The 24,173-nt window shown below is 44.8% G+C and overlaps 1 protein-coding gene across 1 annotated transcript in view; it reads right to left on the minus strand.

Annotated features, from left to right (window-relative positions):
• The window catches only part of FABP3 (fatty acid binding protein 3), a 62,084-nt gene extending 38,183 nt beyond the window's left edge, over positions 1–23,901 (minus strand). The window contains exon 1 of the mRNA XM_085645655.1: positions 23,747–23,901. Coding sequence (XP_085501781.1) covers positions 23,747–23,819 — 73 coding nt within the window. The 5' untranslated portion in view covers positions 23,820–23,901. The remainder of the gene's footprint in view (positions 1–23,746) is intronic.
• Between the last annotated feature and the right edge of the window lie 272 nt (positions 23,902–24,173).

Genomic DNA, 24,173 nt, shown 5'->3' on the forward strand with positions numbered 1-24,173 from the left:
TCGGCGTCGCGAGGGAGCTACGGGCGGGTGCGCACGGGCGGGGGGGCTACGCCCCCACGCCCCAATGGACGCACCACGCCTGCAATACAGCTGCAGTTTTCTGCAAAAACAGCCCTTGTATATGTCAGCAAGACAGTTCAAACATGGCACAGTATTGACATGGCACAGCTTGGCAGTTACTAATACTGTCTGGCTTCCTGTTTTTGATGTGAAAAAAGTGTCCTCCAATGTACGTCTCTTTGGCATCCTCATAACTCAAGAGTCATGGGGTGCTGGAAATTTTAGCAGTGATATTCTGGGATCCTTGAGCCTAGGACTTCCTGCCAATTGCAGATGGATATCGTGTTCAGTCATTGATCAAATCCTCACCTTCCTTTGGAGAGAAGCAAAAACCTTATAGACAAGATAGTTTTTGTAGGAGGAGCATCATTAAGACATAGGGGCTTATTTACAGTCCCCTTGTGCCACTTTTGATGCACCGGCGACGCAGTGTGGTGCTCTGTATTTTCTAGGCCAGATAAAGCCACCCTGCATGGCTTTTCATGTCCTTGCAAATAAACCCCTTTTCAACCAGCACTGTGTGAAAGGAGCATTCCATGGTTTTGCTGTGGATGTTCCCATGCAACACACATGGATTCTGCCGCATTCCCAGATTTACACAGTTTTGTAAACTTGGGAATGTGTCAGAACCCTACACCTCACCAGGGGAGGCATAAGGAGGCACAATGAGGAGAAATACTTTTATTTCTCCTCATTTTTTCCTCTTTCTGTGCGAAAGAGGAAACCATCACTTGTGATTGTTTTTGTGAAGGAAGGGGTACCTTTGTGCACCCCCGCAAAGCAGGTACACTTGCACCATGGTGCATGGGTGCCTGCGTTGGCGCATGGCAGCCAATTGTGTGCCAGTGCAGGGGAGAGCTTAGGGATACGTCATATTGTTGTAAGTATGACACATCTCTTTGCTTTGAAAGTAACGCAGCGCCGTGCAGCCAAATAGCTTGCAGCACCGCGCTGCGTTACTTTCTTGTAAATAAAGCCCATAGTGCTTTACACTGAGGGCCAAGAACGATGGTGATTTTGTAATAAAGCTTCAACTAAATATAAGAAAAGCACACGGTGGCCACCATACATGTGCTTGCATGAATAATACTTACATCACAAAACAGAACTAACCACATTACCTACCATGGAGCCCAGCACATTATGCCATGCAATATTCACCATAGCCAACAACACAATCCCACACACTACATCGTGCTACAAACTGGAACACATAGTATAATGCTTACAGTATGCCACAGAACAGATGGTTTATCACACTACCCAATACAGTATACCACAGAGCAGAACACACTGTACTACACATCATGAAACATAAGACTGCACAACAATATGCTAGACTAACAGTGTACTACACAACACAAAATATGACAGAACACAAATGCACGTTCAACACGCCACATAGCACATGATAAAAGATGCACTCCATAAACATTCCCTGGAAAAGAAAACATGCTACACGATGTAGAACAAGACACACTGCATAACAGAATGCTGATCATGAACAAAACATGCCATACAGCATATAAGAACGTATCACACACTGTAACATGACACAAAGCGCATTTCATTCAATAGACACGTTTAGTCACAAGATCAATTTCAAAGTAACACACCACAAACAGCAAACCAATCACTACAGCCATTCATTCTAGGCAGTCTTGAAACGTCCTGTGTAGATGAAGGTCAGTATACGGTTTAACACATGGTGTGTGATAATTAAAGGCTCTCACGAGAACCTGATGTGACCAGCAGAATCTGTGGAAAACTGAACCAGAGTTTGCCCAGTCATCTTAAGGGAAGGTATGGGTCAACAATTTGTATAAAAAAGCCTTCAATCATTCTTTCCTTGCCAGAAAAAATAGTTAAGTACATAAAATAGGCAACTGCTGGCAAACGAGGTCAATAGTTGATGAAGAGTACACTTAGATGATTAAGCGCGATATGTTTTGGAAGAGGCAGTGGGAACTTCGAGGAAGCCGATTACCTTGTGGATGGATGGGTATTCAGATGAGTGATTCGAATAAATGAAGAGGAGTGCATTAAGCATATGAAATCAGTGTGTAAATCACTGGTTGAGGAGGCTCCCTGCAGATAGAACTGCCTCTCAGCAACCAGAAGATATAACTTTTGTTTGGCGGGCAGAATGTCCCATTTTGATTGTACCAACAATTGTCAAGACTAAGTATTTGATTAGTTAGGCATATGTGAGATCCAGTCACAAATATGATGGATATACTATTTTCTGTATTACACCTACATTATATCCTATGGCACTTATAATATGGCAAACAGGATATCCGTCATATTTGTGATGGGGTTAAAGTTAGGGTTATTTGTAACAAATCACTCTGTCTCACTGTTTGGATTATTCATCTCTCTAATTTCAACGGATAGGGATGTTGACAATGAAACTGAAGAAGGGATTTTGAGATAAACTTACAAACTACTGCTTATTGATGTGCATGCTCAACACTTTTGCACAACTGTTTGCAAGATAAGCCCTGAAGCAACTCCTCAAGTGGGTCAAATCTCTTAAAATACTCCGAGTTCCAGACTGGCTTCTGCGTCTGCATATGTGAACAACGCAGCTGTGCTGGTCTCCATAGCACAACATTCTTTGCTTAGCATGGCTGCACCACTGGATTTACTTGGCCTTGCCAACCACATATGATAAAGTTGTTTCACTGAGGTTCTTGGCTAAAATGGTTATGAATGTTCCCCAATATCCTTCAGAATTGAACACTGGTAACTAACCTAAATTAAAACCAGCTAAATAGTCTATGCCATATGTCTCCATCCGGTAGATATAAGGGCCAGGCTGGGGCACAGAGGTGAAGAACTGAAGCATTTAACTCTTAAATAAAAGTCCTTTTCGACTCAATATTGGAGAGAGGACAAAATGATGCTTCTGAATGACTTTAAATGGGAGAAAATTAAAATGAAAAGTTACCTTAATGATCAACTCTTCATTTTAATTTCCCCTTATTTGAAAGTGTTGCATTTACAAGCAGCAGGCACTTGGTTCACAGTGGCCAGTAGATACTGCCACATTTATAACTGAAAAGGAGTGCTTTAAAAAAAAAAAAATTGGAGAAATCTGAAATGAAGAAAACGTTTTCTATGACACATTGTCTTAATGTCATTCTCCACATTCAATTTAGCCAATTATATCTATCCACTTAAAACTCCTCCAAATTAAATAAACATATTTAACTTTTATAAATATGGCCCTATCTCTACAGGCAACTGGGAGCAAGATGTCTGGTATTTCTAAATGTGATACTTGGAATTGGGGGAACAGTTAAATGATGGGTTTTATGGATTTACATACCAAAGTGAACTCTTTGGTTTAATTTTCTTGACATAGTGCCATATTTATAAGTGTAATATATAGCCATTATTTTAAGTAGGAGAAATTTAAAGTAAAGAAAATATTTCCATATTTTGAAAATGTTTGCAGAAAATTTTCTGCACTTAAAATTTCTCCCATTAAAAAAAATGGTTGTAAATGGTTGTATGTCTGTGTTTTACATATAATGGTGCCACATATGCCGATATATCCTGTGCCACAAGTACATCTCTCAGACACCCATACACATATATCCAATTCATACCACTCTCACTGACACACATGGCAGGCCTGTCATGGTACCCCTAGTCAAAGTATTTTGTTGAAACCGTGGAATCTGGCTCTATGGACATTAGGTTTATGGTCAATTAAGCTGGACGTGGGAGCGTCTGGTAACAATGCGTGTGTTGCTTGGCCTTCAGTAGCTCACAATGATTCACTGATCAGAAGTAGCTTTCACTACAGAAAAGGTTGGAGACCCCTGGTCTATTTATCTTTCTTTTTATCTATCTATTTTTAGATAGCTCTATATGTCTGTACATGCATATATATATATGCATACATACACACATGATGTGCATCTAACATTTTGCTGGCTGCAGATCCCAGTGATTTCAATTAATTTCTCTAGATAGACAGATTGGCTGTCCCAGGAGGCAACAAGTTGTCACATAATGAACGGTGTGAATATATAGCCTAAACATTACAGTGTCTACTGTGACCTAAATGAAGGAGTTTTCTGCAAAAATTGTTACGCTTCTCTTCTATGGAGCATCTGCACAGGAACTGTCTAACAATTTTGGCTGCTCCAGAAAAAAAACTCATTTTTCTTTTGCATTGCTCGCCCTCTCATAATAAAACGGTAATTTTCAGGGCTGTTCTTGCGATTTGGAGCTAACCCTAGCACGGCATCCTCCCATGACCTAATGCAAGCCGAGGGCCTGCAGCTACTTTGTTTGACGGAGTCGATACTCAAGTAGAAAGTTTTGAGCCTGTGGCTTATCATTTGAGATTGGCAGGCCCAAGAGCTGGTAACGAAGCCGGGCCTGCCTCGTGAGTGCGGCCTTGGTCTATGTTGCAAACAGTAAAGAAGGGCGTTCTTTTGCATACTTCGAGGACCACAAAATAGCAACATGAACACCACGAGTTGGACTTTTTGAAACATTCATGAAACCTATTGTTGCCCTAACGATGCTATTCGAAACAATGTGGTTTGCAAGAGCTCTGGCATCTGTACGGGCAGCTGATAAAAAGGCCTACATGGCAGTTTAATGCACAACTACGTGAATATTGGGAGCTTCAACTGTATCTAGAAATGAATATCAGAGCAGAAAGAAAGGTGGCGAGAAATGAACATTTGTGCAGCTAGCTGCCAGTTACATGTCCATTTCCATTTGAGGGTTTTTGGGTCCTCGACAAGACATATTGTGGGGCACTTTGATCGGAATTATGAATTTCTAACTAATTCAAGCCCTTGTCGTGGCAAATATTATATAATTATAAGCTAAAGATTCATAAACAGGTGCCCACAAAAACAGCTCAAAGCCCAGGCTCCCAAGTGGCTGCCAGCCAAAAAGCAGCAATTGAAAGAGACTGCTAAAGACATGAACAGGCGCAGAGTGAGAGAGGGTGAGGTAGAAGACACGAAGTGCAGAAACACAAACCAAAAGGATTCAGTCCGAATGTAATTGACATTAACTTCCTAGGAACCCAGAGGTTAAGATTTGCCGGAACTGGCATGCACACCAAGCTTCTGTAAAGTGTGTCCCCTGGCTGGCAGAAAAAAAAGAATCTGTTTTTTAAGCATACCAGGCCTTCTGACTGCCCTGACTACTTTATCAAAAGGCCCCTGAGAAGGCGTGGGCACAGGTCAATTACCAGATCTGCTATGGACTTAAAAAGTCTATGAACCGGTTTGGTGCATGGGGAGGCATACCAAAGCATGCAAGATTAAGCAAGTATGTGGGAAAGCATGTGCTTCCATAAAAGTCTTTGTTAAATGTCCAGCTCTGAAGTTCAGACAGGATCCCTTCTTAACGCACATTCGGCACAGCGAAAGGTATGCTGCTGATCTGAGTGATAACAGAGAATGTAAAGTGTTAATACAGCTTAATATACTTTCTATAAAAAGTTAAACTTTATTTTGTAACTGGTTTATTTTGAAAGCAAATGAAACACTTACTTATAAAAGCATGACAAGCACAAGGCACACAGATCACTGCTTACCACTCGCACACTTGGTGCTCCTAAGAGTGGGAAAGACCTGGGGCAGAATTATCAAAAATTTGCACCAGTGCCAAGTGACAAAGTGGTGCAAAGTCTTGGCAGTTTATTTACTTTCCAGTGCGAAACCTATTTTGTACTGGAGAGGTGCCCTTTTCTCAATGTAAATTGCAATTTCTGCTGCTTTGCGCCACTTTACTTTAAGGGGATGTTAAATGGGTGTGAAATGGTCAGATCATGGCAAACACCCATAGTTTCTGATACAATAATTAATCTATTAAAATAGACCGAGATTTGTATAAAAAATTAACACCTACTTGAAGCAGGCGCTAACTTGGAAAAGTATTTTTATTTCTCCAAGCATTGTACACATTGGATGTGTGCTACACTATAGAGCACACATCCAATGTGTTGAATATATCAGAATTTGCTTAGGCATATTCTATTTTAATGAAAGAGGCTATGCTTCCAGTATAAATCTTATGCTAGACAGCACACACACACACCACACCACCATGGTGTAAAGGTTGTGTGTGGCGTTAAGCAGTCTGTTTATGAGCCAGTGGAGGGATGACAGGAACAGTAGGCCAATTTAAGGTCTCGCTTACCAGACAGCACAAGTTGTCTGCCCCCGAAAATACATATTGTTCGCTTACAGCGAGCCCACTGAACTTGCCCTCAGTTTACCATTGGTTGGCTCTATTGCATCTCATTTGCTTGCTTCTTATTTTTTGGCTTGTGTGGGTTGTCCTCTCTCCAACTCCTTCACCCCCTATGTGTGTTTCGCCCACACAGTTAGCTTGAAAAAAAACTTCACAGATTTTTCTTTTTATTTAACCCCTTCCCCGCTCATGACGGAACCGTTCCGTCATGAGCCATGGTTGAGCTGTGCTCATGACGGAACGGTTCCGTCATGACACGCCCGTTGGCGGCCGCTCCGCCTGCGCGGCGCTGTTTCCCCGCCTGTGCGTGGGGACAACGCAAATGGGCGGAGTCATGACGGAACCGTTCTGTCATGAGCACAGCTCAACTGTGGCTCATGACGGAGCGGCTCCGTCATGAGCACAGGCCCACCGTGCTGCCCCCCTGCCCCCCCCAGCGCTGCAGCGGAATGTCCGCAGCAGTGAAGGGGTTAAAGAGCCAACTCGTATTGGTAAACAAAAATAAAAGGACCCCCGTCAATCTCTATGCAGGTGCTAGGTGTGCTCACCTACAAAATGACGCAGCCTACTGCATCATAAACGTTTTTTAATCCTCTTTAGCCATGCTGCAGACCTCCAGGGCTGCTGTATAGCATCACTATAAACAATTGGCAAAGTCAATAGGTCCCAAAGGTGAGACCTATTGGCTTTGCCAATGCTTGTTAACAAATATGGGTCTGCGCTGCTTTCTTCCTCTTAAACACTCCAGCAATGCAAGGTTGGTTGACATGCTACATAGCGCTAAAACTTAATATTCCCCCCAATTTTTACCAGCTGATTTACTTTCAGTAAACTACTCTGGCTTCACAATAATGCCTACATCTAGATTCAAGTACTCTCACTATGAGATGGTAAGTACCAATAATACCTATATCCAACTCCGTGCCTACTTTGTAAAATGAGTAGGTTCCATACTTTGTAGAAAAGTGTGCCTTTTCCATTCCTACTGCCTGGGCCGCCAACTTCCACCAATCACTGCAGCACGGGCAATACCTGTGTAGGAGCGCCACTGCATAAGTGACAGCTCAGCCCACCATTGCACTCCCATGCCCAGATTACCATGTTGAGGTCCCCAATAATGTGGTTCTGGTGCAGTTGCCGTACATCACGGAAGGGCTTGAGCTTGGATGTGGGAAGCTTTTCCCTCTTCCTCGGTTGACTCTCTCACCCTAGAGACATTGTGACCAGAAACAGCTTGTGTAGACATTGGGCCCTAGATGCATTTGCCTCTCTGCACTGACGGTGAAAAGACTGAAGAAAGCCTGCTCGTTCCATACCTTAACAGGACACTTATTGCTACACAGCACATCTCAGCTAAATGCTCATAAGCTCCAGACATGTTGGTACCTAAGGGATTGCAAGTTGTCAATGTGCCTTAATGTCGCCAACATACACAAGTGGGATGTCCTCAGTGCACTCGGGACCACCTGGGAGGAGGGTCTAGCAAAGTATTATCCTGTTTGTTCTCAGTTGGACCTAGAGGTGTCTGAAAGATGCCAGATGTGAGGTTACGCAACAGCAGATGGTGTTACTGCAGGAGAGGTTGTGCAAATGTTAATGCACAATCTCTAAACTGTGTTGTGACATTGACACACTAAAAATAAAACAATTCTACTCATCGATGGGAGTATCTCTCCGGTCTTAGGACCCTGCATCATTGTGATGAATATGGCATATATGTCAGGTCAAAGTGACTAATCTAGTAGGCCATAAATGTGTCACTGTAGTGTGATGTCTGGTCCTAGGCGGGCCTGCAAGAACACAAACCTTTTTCATTTGTGTTGGGGCCAACTGTCTGCCATTATTGACATTAGCGTTAAAAGTGTCCGGTAAAATATGTGTTGGTGCTACGTACGGGCAAACACCTGCACAAATCAAGCACTGCTCAGACTCCTCTGCTTTTCTCATATGCCTAAGCGTAGTGTATAGTGCATAGTGACATGACTGGAGAAGTACTTTATTTGAAGCAGTGGTTGCTGGCCGTTCTCTCTCCAGGTGTTGTTTGAGACTGTCCTGAATGTGGCAGTCCTGAAAGTCCCAGAGTGCCCACCCTATCCCATAACTGTGCCTTACCCAAGCCCAGGTATAGATCATGTCCTATCAGTGCCACAATTTGGTGGCTGTGGCTTCAAGTGATGTCACATCATTCATGACACAAACCAAGTGAAGTCCCTTGCCTACTCTCATGTCAGAGTGGGCACTCTCCTTACAACAGACAAGATTTATGAACCAACAAAACTTAAGCCTGATTTATATATTGGTGGTATGTATACTCTGCAACTACGATGACGACGTATCCTCCTTACCACCAATATACTGCTCCGCTCGCCGAATTTAGATGCGGGTGACCATAGTTCAGCAATGGTGGAGAATACTCTATATCTGCAATGGACAAACTTCTCTGACAACCCGACGGAGTAAGGGCTCTTGAAGAAATGGCTATATGTCTGCCTGCCCACTGACCATCATCGCCAGGAAACCCAGGCTGTAAGGGGGAAGTAAAGAACTAAAAATGCTCACCTCACCATGGGAGAAAACTCCCCTGGTGAGTGGGTCACTTTTTTTTCAAAAGCAAAATCCCATTTTGGGGTTTTATTTTTCAAAAAAAAAAAAGTTTTGAAACTTTATCGAATGGCTGTCATGTCAGACCTGTACTTGCTGCCCATCCCTTCCCTGGCAGCCAGCCCCAGCAACTGACTGACTGGAACTGATGCTGGAGCTGGGAGCTAGCTGCAAAGCAGCCCATTGCCATGGAGAAGTGGAGTTAGATAACTTACTTGTCACTGGTGGGAGCACCCTGGACTCCACCCTCCGAGGAATAGCTCACCAGTGTCAAAGACTATACGCAGGCAGGGGCCCGCTCGCCAGTCTGCTCTTCACTCTAGGACTTCTGTGCTAGGCGGGCAATAGAGTGCACCGGCACTACCCCTTGAAATTAGCAGTCAGTAGAGTCAGTGAGCCACAGCATTAGTCCCCTGAACAGGAGTCTCAGCGATGGTGCAGACATCCCAGTGCTGATGACAGTGGAGCATGCACAATTCACTGCACTGCACCACCAACAATAGCTGGGGGTGGGTAGGCAGCAGCAGGCACGGGGTGCTGTAGCAGGTCACACAGTGAATCAGTCACGTTGTCTCTGACCCGTTGCTACAGTGATCGATGGCAGGTGATCTGGATGGCACTTAATGGCAATGGTGGAAACAGGACTGGGAGGTAGGAGTCAGCCAAGGAAGGGCATGTAACTACGAGTTACACCCAGCCAGGTTACATTGGAAGAGCAGCAGTGATGCTGCATGATCCGGCCATAGTTACCCCGCTACTGATTGGGCTGCAAAAATGAACTCTGAGTTTGAGCCTGAACCCACCAGGGTAGACTATGCCCCATGGCTCATTAATTATGCACTGTGGTACTGACTGCGCACCCTAGTGACTTCACACCCGACTGAGTAGTGGGCCTGATGTGTTCAATGTTGCTGTACAGTAACATGTGCTACCTTCTCCCACTCAAACACCTTGGTTTGGATGAGGAATGGGGTTGAGTACTTACAGAAAGTGAGTGGAGCCATGTGCCACTGTTCCACGCTCTTGAGAGAAGTGATTCATGCCAGTGGTGAAAGTGGGCGGCAGCCTCCTAAGAAAAAATCTGGAAGTAGCATTTATTATTTCCAATTAAGAGCTGGACTGGTGCACCCTGAGGCTCACTCATGTCACAAGCATAGACTGTAATGTAAATTAACCAGAAGATCAAGAATACCAACTTCAGTCTTTTATTATTGGAAACAATTCCTACCTGTGTTGCAAGCCAACAAGCATATTGCGTTAACCAGAGCTCTGCTGATGAGCCAGTTGGAATTTTGCGACACAATGAAAACAGGTCTTTGCAAAAATATCTTAATTAAAGTGTAATCGATCTAACTCCAGCCTGCCAGACAGAGTATAAGCTTCAGAATATAGGAACGCATCAGTCGTGCCCTAAAACACTTCTACTGCCTACGCCTGCTCAAATTAAAAATCCCAAGCTCCATAGATCCGGGATCCTGGCCATCTCTAAAAACTGGCACCTCATATGTTCTAACCTGAGCTCACAGATAAACACACTCCCACACAATCAAACCAAAAGTAATTAAGTAGTTCAAGCAAGGAGGAAGAACACTAAGGGGACGATTCATATATCGGCGAGCAAGCTGGCGGTCGTTTCCAGAGCGCTGGCAAGAACCGCTGTTAATGCTTTTTGTCGTTTGGGGCTGAGCTCCATCAACATGACGAAGCTGTGCACCAAACTGTTTTCTATTTTATTTTCATAAAGAAAATCCACAAAGTGGGATTTTCATTTTTGAAAGAAAAAAATGCCCCACATGCCATGGGAATTCTCACATGGGTAAGGGGGCATTTTGTGTTTTTTACTGTCCCTTACCGCCAGGCCTTTCAACAGTATCCGTTTTAACAGGTGTTGTTCTCACCATGTTTGGTGTCACTGGTCCTCATGTTAGTGTGACCTCCATTTCCTCTGGTCGGGTATTTAACAGTTCATGGAACCTGGTCATTATGAGGATGTCCTCTAGTAAGATTCTGAATTCTCGTAGGATTAAGCATTGCTGCGTCGATGATCAACAGCCCTCTATGATTAATACCCTTACTCTTTTTGGCTGGTCATCTTCAGCGCACGTGCGCACCAGTTCCCTCAGGCAGGCATAGAAGTCATCTATTATCTTTCTTTCTTGGGCTTGTCTCAATTTAAACCTTTCATAGTCGGGTTTGAGCTGGGGGTTGAAATGGGTGTAGCAGTTTATATATTTCCTGCTTCTCAAAGCAGAGCAGGCGGGATCAGTTGGACTGTCTCACCAATGTCACTTGTGGACCTCAAGTGGATATTGAGGTGCCCCACCCACGTTTCCTATCTGGGCAATGCGGTAGCTCGGTCAGCCAGCTCGCTGAGTGGGGAGGGCAGTCATCAAGTTGTGTGTAGTGCCACGGCCCAACAGGTGGGCTGCAGGTGCTGGCGCCCCCTGAGCATGCGTTTAGCACTTCGCTGACTAGATTGAGGAATACCTGTGCTTATTTCAATGCCCTTCTTTTTTAGTTGTGTTCTCTAGGTAGCCAGGCTGCCCCCGCGGTGTTCAGCAGGAGAGGGTGCTTGATTCTGCTGCTGGTGAGTATGTGTAGCAAACTAACATCAGTGTCTGTTAACGGTGAGATAAGTTTGTCACTGCCTATGGTATATCCACTGGAATGTTTCTGTTTTCCCTTATCAACCGTGCTCCTACCCTGGTTGGAGTATTCCTGCCTCTCTGGGCACCGTTGCTAGCGACTCTTGAATGGACACAGGGTGTGGTGTTGTTTGGCCACCACACTGGGACGTGGGGTGATTGCGGCCGGCACCTCACGCTTCTTGGAGGCCACAGCTGCGAGTAATAGGTGCCCAGCGTAGCACTGCGGCCTTCAGTGGAGTATATATCGTGCACCGCCTCTTTTCCCTTCACTCCAGCTGCCGCCGAAGCCCAAACACGGATTGCAGTCTGGATGCTGCAGGGATCACCAGGATGTGGGCGGAGGGGCTGCTAAGAGATACAACAGCTGAATTGCGTAAGTCGCATGCAAGCAGCATCAAATGCAGTCAGTTGTGGGTTAGAGTTGCATCCTTGTCGCCATTGTGGTCCTGCACAGGGCGAACTAGTGGGGGAGTGAGCTCCGAATGGGCATATCCCCTTTATTACACCCTGTAGCGACCGGCTGGTCACGTTCTAGCTTTTATGAGTAATGTACTTCCACCAGCCACTCACCCCACTTCCACACGCACCCCACACCATCATAGGTGTCACAGGTTATGAAAGGGCCCTGGGACAGGTCCAGATATTATACCACTGTGTCTGTGTGGTCATTGTTACTGCATGGGGGCCTAGGGCCCCCGACCCTTATATACCCCTCCACTGTGCCAGCCTTAAAGGTGCTTTCTGCAGTCCTCTGCATGGTATAAGGGCCGAGTAGGTCATTACAACTTTGAACAATTTATTCTATACATCATTTAGCTGTGACAATGTGTGTACGTGTATACAGTGTGTGGGAATAATTGAATACATCTGAAAGAGCGTCTGATTATTTAACAGCTTGGAGTGTCTTCCAATAACAAACTCCTTTGAAAGAGGCTGCCTTTTGATTATGCCATAAACGTTGTGGTTGTGTGTCCAACCTTTTCGGTATTAGGGTGCATTTGACTGTGCAGTTTCGATTGCCTTGAATTTGAAATCTGCTTGTCAAAACTAGCAGGTGGTTGGAAGATGACCTACATGTCTCCGTGTTATACCTTGAATTGGAGTTTCCCCTTTTTTATTGCGAATTGTTTCATTGAGCTTTAAGGCGCATCGTATGAATGTACCATTCATTCTAGCACAGACCACCACTGCGCGACAGAGTGCTTTTACAAACATCAATCACGCTAATACCAGACGGCTCATTGCCGCCCATGCAGTCTTCGCAGCCTGTCTGCTCATCGGAAGATGGCTAGGGAGAGACCAAATGCCATCAGGGAAGGGGTGTCCGCCCCCGCCCAACCCCATTAATTCGTGAGGCATTAAACTCGCGTGGCAACATGCTCCCACAAACAGATGCCATGTCCAAGACTCAAAGGGGCAAACTTAACTTGAAGGAGCCTTTTAAAACAGCATGTGAAGCTACCTTACCTATTCAGTGCAGTGGTACAGCCCAGTCTGGGGTGATATCTAAGGCTTTTTAGTGGCTGATGGTTTGTCTAGAAGCAGGGCGGGCCGTGCGCTGCTATGTCTGTGGCAGAGAAAATGTAATCACCCAATACTGAAAATGTAAAGTTCAAACCATTTGAAATATTTATGCTGAAAACGATCCAATTTTTTATTATCGACTTTGCCGACGTTAAGAAGATTACATTAAATTTAGATTCGTGGTTTCGTCTCCAATGGGGTTTCATTTGCGTTTTGCTAAAACAACTCCGCGTGCTTTTGTGCCCTATGTGAGCATTTCCCACAAAGAATGTGGTTAATAGGCGGAAAGGCCTTGTGCTCCCTTTTTGCGTTCGTTATTTCTTTATTTTTTTACATTTGACGTTCGCTTTTACTGTAGACCCGCTAGTGATGCGCGCGTGGAAATCTACGCGAGGGTAAATTACGCTTTGCCCTTAAGGTGGGAGCAAATGCTGTGAGACTGATCCACGAAGGCAAATTTGGACTCAAGTGTAAGAGTACTCTTTTTCGGTATTCACACACTACAATTTGATAGTAAATTTACGACTGCAGTTGGGACCATATAAAAATATAGGTCTGTCTTATATTTTTAATGTGCGGAGTTCTCGCTCGGACTGCGGAGTCTTCGCAGTCGTAAAGTTACTAATAAATCGTAGCTTGTGGATACCAAAAAAAGAGTACATTTACACAAAAGTGTAAGTTTACCTTTTTCAACCAGGCCCTGTGTTCATGTTTGCACCACTTAAGTGGCCCGGGAGGTGTCAGGGCGCAGGTCAGTATAGGTCACAGGTGCAACATTAGGCTTAGGGTGCGGTGGTGCTTCATTTATAAAAGAGTATGTGCCGCGCTCCCTAACTTTCTTAAAAGGCCGGAGTTGGCGCTGCCTCAAACCTGGACTGATGAACACCAAGGCTCTCTAGTCTTGCTTTCACCTCCTGCCTCTTTCATCCACCAACTCTTCCTGCCCCTTTATCTCACGTTTGTATATATTTTTTTCCTCTTTTCCTTTTCACTGTTTTTTTGTATTTATGTTCCTCATTCTTTCCCCCTATGTTGCATTTCTCTTTCTTGTTCTTGTCGGATGACTGCAAATATGTCCTAGTCCCCAAAAAACAATGCCTGTGGGCCCCACCTGCATAACACCAGCTCAGATTAGTCCCTGGTGAGGGCTAGGGTTACGTGTATGTTTAGCCTTAGACTTGGGGCTACGGTTAGTTTCAGTTTAACACTAGGCTTAGGGTGGGGCTTACAGTGAGACATAGAGCTAGCTTTATAAGGAGGGCTACAGATGGAATCCAGCCTAACTTTTGTATTAATCTGTGGTTTATGGCCTACGGCTAGCTTTAGTCATGGCATCGGGCATGGGACTATAGTTAGTTTTATGGTTAGCATTAGTCTTAGGTTTAAGGTTCTTTCTAATCAGCTTTGTTGCCTTCCTTTTTTTGTTACACAGTTCAGGTTTAGATGATCGAGACTGTAGCTGAGATCAGGCAATCATGTTTTAGGTGTTAAAGCGTTGGTGTTGAGTTTTTATGGTATTTGAGGGGCCTATTAGACAAAACTTGAAGTTGTAACATCTGCACACACATGCAATAAGGGCTTACTGTGTCACATTGGGACTAGATGGTATACACTGTGATTGTTATCTCTTATACAATGTCAAAATCCTGCTACATGGGACAAGATGACGTGTATGCTTAATAGGAAGAACTATCACCAGAGGGTGTTCCCTCATTGAGTCAAAGGATGGAATCGCTTTACCTCTGGCCCTTGCCGTATTATAGACACGGGCGAAGGGTCAAAGAAGCTGTCAGGAGACACACTGTCAGTGCGCACCCTGAGAGCAGCCCTCTGGAGGGGGCATTGGGGCCCTATGGACACCTCAGGCATCCCCTTGCAGGAAGGTGCAGTCACTCAGAGCACCCACCTGGAAGGGGATCTCCTTCCTCTATTAATAGTGCAGGTGGGTTGCCGCCTGCACAGTGAAACATGGAGCGGCTCATTCAATTCACATTTCACTTGAATGTGCTGCCCCTTGGGAGCACCACATTCAATGTAATAGTGCACACTTTCCTTGTTTGCGCCCGGCACACCTGTTTTAAGGTGCACCGCGGCGCAAACAGGGAAAGTGCGCCCTATGTGTAATAGGGCCCCAGGGTGGATCAAGGCTCTCCGGGGTGGGTGGAGGAGACTGCCAGTCTGGAATTCTCTCCTGCACCCCTATGTACTTGTCTGGATAGGTAAAGCAGAATGCCCTGCTCAAGTGGCTAAAATACATCCGTATGTTTATAACTGCTAAACTGTAACCACTTTGGGACAGCTGTACTCTGCTTTTGATCTTTCTAAGGTTCGTACCGTGAACACCAATGTGTTCAGTAACAACACCAGTCATTTACAGCAACCATGTTGAGATAACAGGCACTAAACAAAACACACGCTGTTTATCTGTTCAAGTGTAATCTCAGAAAACAACTCATGGATATAAATAAAAGACATTAACTGCAGAGCTATTGATGCGTACCTGCCGAGATATGAGCCGTCATGCTATTTGAACAAAACCATTTTTATTACGGTTTCTAAAACATTAGCTATAGGGGGGTTTGGGGGCGTGGCTATAGGAGATTGTGGAAGCTGCCTCCTCCCCACCCTTGCATGTTGTGCATAACGATTCCTGACTTGGATGTGTCTGGTAGCTTGGAACCTGTATGTCCAGCCAAATTCGGGCAACGGGTAGGGGTGGACGTAACTTGCGTAATTCTGTGCAACGTAATGACGCAGAATTACCTAAGAATTCTGCAAGATTATGGTGGAATTGCGCAGGAAGAGTAATTCTGCATTTAGCGCTATATCTTAGCACAAAAATACTCCCTTGAGTCCAAAATTGACACGAGGATGTATTTTGCGCTAAGAAATAGTGCTAAATACAACAGAATATAAATAGCAAGCACAAGCGGCCACACGCAATCACTATATGCGCTCTGGGGGTAGGATTTCCCTTAAACTACTAACAGCATTTAGCGCTATTTTCTTAGCGCAAAATGAACCCTTGTGTCTTAAATGGATGCAAGCATGCATTTTGCACTAAGAAACAGTACTAAGTGTAGCAGAACACAATTAGCAAATGTGAACAACTGATTGCACTCACTAAATGTGCTCTCCCTGTAGATCCCTCCCCCCCCCCCCAATTTACTCTTAATTACGCAAGCAGGGGTAATTGAGTAATTATCTGTAATGCCACATCAAAGAGTAATTCAGAATTACCAAATTACTCTGGTGTAATTGAAATCCTGCCAAGGCCTAGCAAAGGGCCTGACGGTCAGCAGCTGCCCATGATGAAGGAGGCTGAGCTGTTAGCATTACTGATGAAGGATCTCTGGAAGGCCTTGGGACATGCATGAGAAAGTGCACTGTCATGGGCTAGGGTATATCCATATCACCTCCATAACCATCTGGGGATAGATTATGTGCACCAACATCTCCAGTTCACACAGCCTGTACTGATGTTTCTGAAACTTTGCAACACCCAACAAAGAGAAAAGGAACATTTGCACCTACCGAGTAATTAAAAGAATACATTTTGCAGCAATTAATTAGTGCAGCGGTCAACGCAAAAATTGGACAGATGCAGGTGAAATCTATTTAATCTGGACATGTAAGTGACATATGCAAATTGGCTCCATCATATAACAGCAAGATGCAGCCTGTGGTCTTTCGTACATGGAGCAACTGGACTGAGTAGTGCTTATTGGTACACAGAAAGAGTCAGGTGGCATCTACCCAATGCCACCAGGCACAGAATAGAAAATGCACTTTAGTTTGAGTCTATGTTTGCCACTAAATGTCCTCTGTTTGGATTCAGAGTGCACTTGCATGGCTGTGAAACACCGTCTTCCTACCTCCCAGGTAATGTGAGCATTTAAGAAGATGGTACAGTTTAAGACGGATGTACGAGTGGGTGAGTGGTTGGATTGATGACTGGATGGGTTGGTGGAATAGTGGATGTGAGTTAGTCAACACATTCCTCGTGAGTACATGGATTGGTGAGTACTCGGAAGGATAAGTGGAAGGATGTTTGGATGGTTGGGTAGGTGTTGCATGGGTGGGCTAGTTCTTGGATGGTCGGTATGGTTAGGTGCTTGGATGGATGGATGGAGTCTGTCCTTGGATGAATTTATCAGGTATGGCTGGAGAAACAGAAAGCTAGATATATAGGCCCAAAAAATGTTTTAAACACAAAATGTGTGTGCCTTATTGGATGTTTTGTTGAAACAGACCAATTTCATATCACAAATATTCAGTCCAGACTGCATATTTAACTTTATGAATATTTGTTTCTTGTAAATGTGTGTGTAGCGCTTTGAGTAAACCAAAAATGAGACAGAAATAAAAAATAAATTGATAGAAGGTAGTCAGGTGTGATGGTGAGAGGCATGAGTGTGGCGGGGTAGAAATTCACAGGCAGTCTGTGTCACCGACGATAGAATTAGGCCAGTCACGCAATGCTTACACTTGGGATAGTTGAGGAGAGTGGCCATGCACTAGCACATGGAAACCAAGATTATGAACACGAGTGTCTCTATTCTGTATGTACTAGGAGGCTTCAGAGTCAACAGCGTTTGCAATTGCAGTTGAAGAAGATTTGTGTGGTGCTCCTGGCCTGTTAGCCAACAATACTGTTTTGCACACAGCTTCAGATTTTGGATGCAAAATAAGACTGAGGTTTGGGCCATGGAGGGCAGTGATTTCACTAAGTGGGGAGGGAGGCCAGAGAGAAAATTATGGTGAGCAGTGAGAGATAGCTCATTTTAATGACATCTGAGATTGGTACTATCCTGAGTAAATGTGTAGGACTGGAAATTGGTGCTGGGGACATGCACTAGACACCACATCTACACACACCAAGCCTACAAATGTATACACCTTACACCCTAAAAAGTACACAAAACACATCACACACATTCAAATATATTCATGTATTTATTAAATTATTAATACCAATTCTTTCAACTGTCCATCTCTATCTTGAGTGTCTGTTTCACTTCTGTCAATGCGCTCCATATTCTATAAATGTATGGATCTTATGTTGTTACCCGTTTATGTTTGTATGTATGTACCTTATGTCTGTGTATGCATACCAGTCTGTACTTGTATGTCTTTCTATTTGTCTGTCTGGCTCTCTGAATGTACATACCTATCTCTTAATTTGTGAATGCATCCGACTATGTATGCACGTATGTCCGTATCGGTCTGTATATATATGTATGTATCTGGCTATTTACATGTGTATCTCTCAGTCTGTGTATGTATGTGTCTATATTTCTTACTTTGTTATACATTTCTGTTTTTATATGTAGGTATCTCTGTCTGCCTCAACCAGCCTACCTTTTCCATGCAATTTTCTGCCCAGTTCTGTGTATCTGTGTGTTTATTCGTGTGTCTGTTCTTTCTGTTTTCCCTTTCTGTTATCGACGCTCTTGGTTTACCCGCAGTATCTTGAGAATCAACACTAGGATATTCACTGACTGCCACGCCCAGTAAATCCTGCCTCCTGCTGACTGACCCATTCTTCTGCCCGTTATGCATGCGCCTTCATCATGGCCCTGGTGTGTGTATATGAGGAACTGAAGGCGCAGTGTGGCTATAGGCAACTCATAAGGATGGAGTAAAAGAAATATTCTTGCCCCACTGTCTTAAGACCCAATATCCTCTGAGGTTTGATGATAACCCTGTCCTGTGCATGTGGGTCGTTTGATAATTGTTACAAGTGTGTGTGGTTGCTAACGGCCTGTCTGTGCCATCTACTGTTGCTGTTACCTGACTGGACACACGCAGTGTTAAATTTGAGCCAGTGGTTGCCAGTGGTGTCCACCAGCACTCATTTTTAGGGACCAACAGTTATTTTTTCCTTATCAGATATTGACTACGAGCAAGAGAGAAACACACACAAATGGGAGAGGAGGAGGAAGAGAAAGAAGGAAAAACGAGAAAAAAGAAAGAAAGCAGCGACCTGCAAGCATGACATCTTTAATAGGACTGATAGAGCAGAGCTTTGAGCACAGGCACTCATTCTTTTAAAAATGTTATTTCATTTCAAAATTAAGCACGGAGCACATGGTCTAAGTATTACCAAGAGGGCAGCAGGCACAAAGGTGGCTATGGAAATACTTGTGTATTGTGTTTTTTCACTGCAGCAGGCTTTAAAAAAAATATTTTAGCTCTGTGCAGAATACAAACTAGACCTGTTGGCTTTGCCTATAGTTCTTCATGTATCTGATTCGCTAACGAAGCACACTTTTATTTTGGTACCCAGGTCCATTTTCTGTCCCAGTCCGACCCTGATTGAGAGAGTGTAACGTGCAGGCAAGACCCCTGGGAGGCAAGGACCTAAATTCTGGAATGCATCAGTCTACAGGTAACTTACCCCCACATCCCGCCCGGCCACAAGAAGTTCGGGAAACGTTTTAAAACTGAATTATTCAGTTTTGCATTTAAATGAACTTAAATAAGGGAAGCTGTCTCAAGTGTAAACTATCAGACATGGTCTATCACCATAGCGGCCTGGACTGGCTTCTCCCGCAGTGCCATCAAGCTGTATTTTCCTTCTGTTAAGCACACTGAAGTAACTGGAAGGTGATACTCAGCTCTTTATAAAATGACTCAATAAACAGTAAATATAGTGCTTAAATTGAGTCGTTGGTTTACGGTGCTCGCCACCGGCACTTAATTATCAACATCGGCACTTATGACAGTCTGCCACATGGTGGCGCCTTTTGTCTAATTTAGAGAGGAGCACAACAACAGTTATTGATTAATTCAGTAAACATTAAAAATTGACTAATGTGTGACCCTAGCCATTCTTATAGCTTTAGGGGTGTAGAATGGTCTGAATTGTCACACTTGCAGGAGTGTGATGGTTATTAGCTGTGGTGGTGCAGTTATTGGCAGCACCGGCAGGGGGAAGGCGTGGTGCAGACTGCGTGGCCCCTTGGCGAGAGCCCTGGCACTTAATTTTTTACACATTAAGCACAGAGTAAATAACCATCAGATTAGAAAATGGCACCTCTGCGGTAATAATCACATCCAGGTGACACATACCGCAGCCAACCCGCATCATTACTGGGGAACACGCCTCGTCCTCAGAATAGAAGATGGCCTTCCACCTAGTAACAGGAATGTAATATTTTTTATATATAAGCCAAAACCACAAACAAAGGAGGTAAAAAAACTGACCAGAAAGTTGTGTTTTTTTAAGTATGGCTTTTTGTGTAAATGTTCTCTCCTTTTAAGACTGAAATAATAAGATAGCACACTTATAATGATTCCATTTTTGGGAGGTTCACCCCTGGGCCTGATTCCCAGTCAGGCAGAGCATTCTGCCTGCTTATCAATGCTTAGGTTTTTGTGCACCAGACTCACTGGGCGGGGAAGAGCAGGACTAGATATTTCTGTCTGGCTGTTGAGACTAGCTGCAGCAGCATTGTCTCATTTTTTTCTAAGAAATAAACAAACTTCCCTTTACCTTCCCTAGCCCCCCCACCCCCACCCTGGGCACCAGCCCTCACAAACATAAACAACGTGGCTCAGAGCAGGTGGTAAATGTACGCAGAAAAAACACATAAAATAGCGATTTTAGTGCGTTTTTATAACACTGTCATTCACCTTTTCATGGGGTTTTGCTCATAGTTGACCATTACTGAGACAATTTTACCAGAGGGAAACGTAAAAACACACATGACTTTACTTTGCTGTAAAAAGACCCAGCGCCTTGCAACTCGTGGTTAGTGGGGGCCTGCGCGTGTGTGTGACCAGCCCTGTGTGTTGAGTTTGTGTACAAGTAGAACGCACAAAGCATGTCTCCATCATTCTAGAGATGAAAGGAGCACACATTCAAACTGGAGAGAACAAAGATTATTTAAATACCTCTACCTGATCTTTTCACAGTGCTAATAAAATATATTGAACAAAGAGACAGCTCTACTCAGGTACTGCTGCTGCAAATGGGAGTGGTGCCCCGGCAGAGTGAGGCCTTTTCTTTAGGTCATGGGGCAGTCAGTGGCTCCTGGACAATACCTTCTGTGGGTACCATCATTAGTCACTGGTGGACCACACCCCACATACTATGGTGTTCCAATAGGATAGCCAAATGACTCTCTTTGCACACTTTACTCTCCTGTGGTTTATGAATATGCAGTAAAGGGAAATTCCAATTATTGTTTGAGGGTTTTAAAGGTGGTTACTCGCATGTTAACTCAATGTCCCGTTCAGTGATGTATATTTCAAAATTAATATGTCAATTAATTAAAGGTAGATCAGTAGATCAGTCACAATAAGTGCAAAGACAATAAACCGAAAGTTATAGTATGGAGGTGTTCAGAGAGGGAGTCCAGAAGGCTTTATATGCCAGTTTTTCACAATGGCAAGATAAGAGTGATTTACATACAATGATTACAAATGGAATTAATTTGCATAAGCAGTGCCTTTCTCAAAAGGCTGGCACGGATCCACTCTCTGCTTTGCTTTATGAGTAATCATCTACAACCGTGTAAGTTATGAACGTATAGATAACAAGGGCCTGACAGAAAAAGCCAATCTATAATGAAAGTTCCATGTGCCATCGATTACTGTGGAAGCCCTTGGGGTACAATTTTTTTACAAGGCACTGTTGGCATGCCAACGTCAATAAAGCAATAGTGCCTGGAAAGCAATTTAACGTTCTGCATTCCCATGACGCGGTACACAAATACTCGGCCCAGAGCGGGAGGCCATTTTTGGGGACTGAAGTGATTTCTCCACGGAAGACCCGCAGGTAAAAAGCCAGGTACCCCATAACGTTGAAAAAAACGCCAACCTGCACCAGACTCCTCACAACGCCATTCAGCCGCACCCAATTACAATGGCGGGGATAACGTGTGCCTGCAGCCGACCAGCAGAGGGGCGCTCCGCTGTGGCATGTCAGCAGAACATGGCGCACCCCAGGGCCCAGCCGACTCACACATTGTTGATTCCAAAGTCACGGGAGGGGGCTGCGGACTGTGAAGGCCTCGCTCGGTATTTGCTGGGGGTACATGTGCCTTCTGAGACATTACGGCTCAGCAACAGCAAGCTCACACATCAACATGCCAGAAGAGGCTCGGGTGCTTGGCTTACGCTGCAGGTTGCTTGCCCAGACGACCACCCCTCCCCTCTGACTCTGCAGCATGGTCTCTCCTTCCTGACTCTGCAGAATCAAGAACACATCACTCAGGGCTTCTGTGCGAGTGTGGGGAGGGAGGCGGGGAGGGCGGCTGGGAAATCAGTTGAATCGGGAGGGACAGATGGCACAAAATGCCTCCGGGCGCCACGTCCTAATGTAGTGAGCAGACCCCCGCACACAACCAGACGGAACGATGAAATTCGATTGACCTTGCGTATCAAACCTTTCCTCACAGAAATGCAGGACGTGATTATTTAAAATAAACCCATCCATGCCGTTGTCCGGGGACATATGCTCGTTTTCTTTACAGCGTACTCTCCATTTCTCCCAATATATTATATTGCGGGAAATAAAACACGTGCGCATTTGATTCTGGTCACAGTGTAGGATTTTATAATTTTTCAGCGGGAAGGGGTGAGTGAGTTAAAGGGTTCAAAGACGTACATTTTAGTCTGGACAGAGTTCAACATTTTACAATGTTCTTCAGCCTGATGCAGTGGCGTAACGGAATTTGAGTGATTCAAGGGCCTTTCCCTCAGGCTGGTAGGGCTGGGTCAGAGTCAATCACAAGTCAGGAGGCCTGGGTTCTAAACCTGCTTTTCACACTCGAGAAACACTATGTGCTGTTGAGCGCACCCTTTAATCATATAGGCGCCGCATCTCAGTCATCTATAAAGCAGGTGGTTCATGATTGCTCGCAATCAGATGTTCCTGCTTTTTTCATATAACACACCAGCGCTGATCCCCTCGACGCTTTAGAAAATAAATCCTTTAATATGTACACCATCTCTAATGTGTTCGCACATAGGGTGCGACAGGAAGTCTCGGTTTGGCCTTGGACAGGTTGAATTGTCTCCCCGACTCAGTTTTAAGCCCCGACGAGGATTGGGCGTTGTCGTTAACAACCCAGGTTTTTACAAGCAGATTTCCCTCATACACTCTAAACATGTGCTTCTCCCCCTGAAGCTGGCCGGTAGGCAGGCAGACAGATAATGATTGAATTTATTCATATATAGCTGCATTAAAAACCGTAATCTCAGAAAGTACATTGCACTGGTGAGTTAAGCATTTCCTACGCATGTAATTATCCCTCGCTGGTGTCACGGCATGAGAATGTACCCAGTCGCTGGTTCTGTGCCCTCCCAGTCCCATGGGAAGTCGAGACCCGCAAGATAAAGGCAAAGAGTTCATGAAAGTGCCACGGTGCCACACTAATTATTGAAGGCGCTACGGATTCCATGACATGCTGTTATTCATGCCGCTGAATCGAATGCAGAATGAATGTAAGATCTGTATTGCAGCGCCTGCTCCTGCCTCCGCAGGCGGCGCCGAGGCTGCTTTCTCAGCTGAAAAATAAAATCATCAGACCTCGCAGATATTGATACGTCTGCCTACCAGATTACACACAGGGAAACATACCCGCCGGATGCATCGTTTAAACCGCCTGTAGGGTAGAGCCGCCGGCGAGAGCAGAATCATACATACATGTAAACCTAGCGCTTACCGATGGCTTTCATGTATTCATCGAAATTCTTGCTTTCCACCAGCTTCCAGGTCCCCACAAACGCGTCGACCATGGTGCGAGAATGAATGGAGCGTGTGTGCGCGCGAGAGAAGGGAGCAGTGTGTCCGCGCGGCCCCTGCCGGGCCTTAAATAGCCGCCTCGGGCCACGTGGGGAGATTTAAAGGAACACTGCAGCGGGATCCCCGAAGAGGAGAGGCAGGCGGGGAGCACGGGGCGGGAGGGGGCCACGCCCACACGGGCCCTTCCCCTTATCCCAAAGTATCCCTATCTCTATCCGCGACACTACCTGCGGTCCCTTAACTCAACCCGTCTCCTAACCAGATCTCAATTATAGCTCAGTTTTTAGCGCTAACCGAAATCGTAGCCAGGTCACTGACCCTAATGGTAACCTCTACCCTGCCCACTA

The sequence above is a fragment of the Triturus cristatus genome, chromosome 3_1 (assembly GCF_964204655.1).
Source record: "Triturus cristatus chromosome 3_1, aTriCri1.1, whole genome shotgun sequence".
Lineage (NCBI taxonomy): Eukaryota > Metazoa > Chordata > Amphibia > Caudata > Salamandridae > Triturus > Triturus cristatus.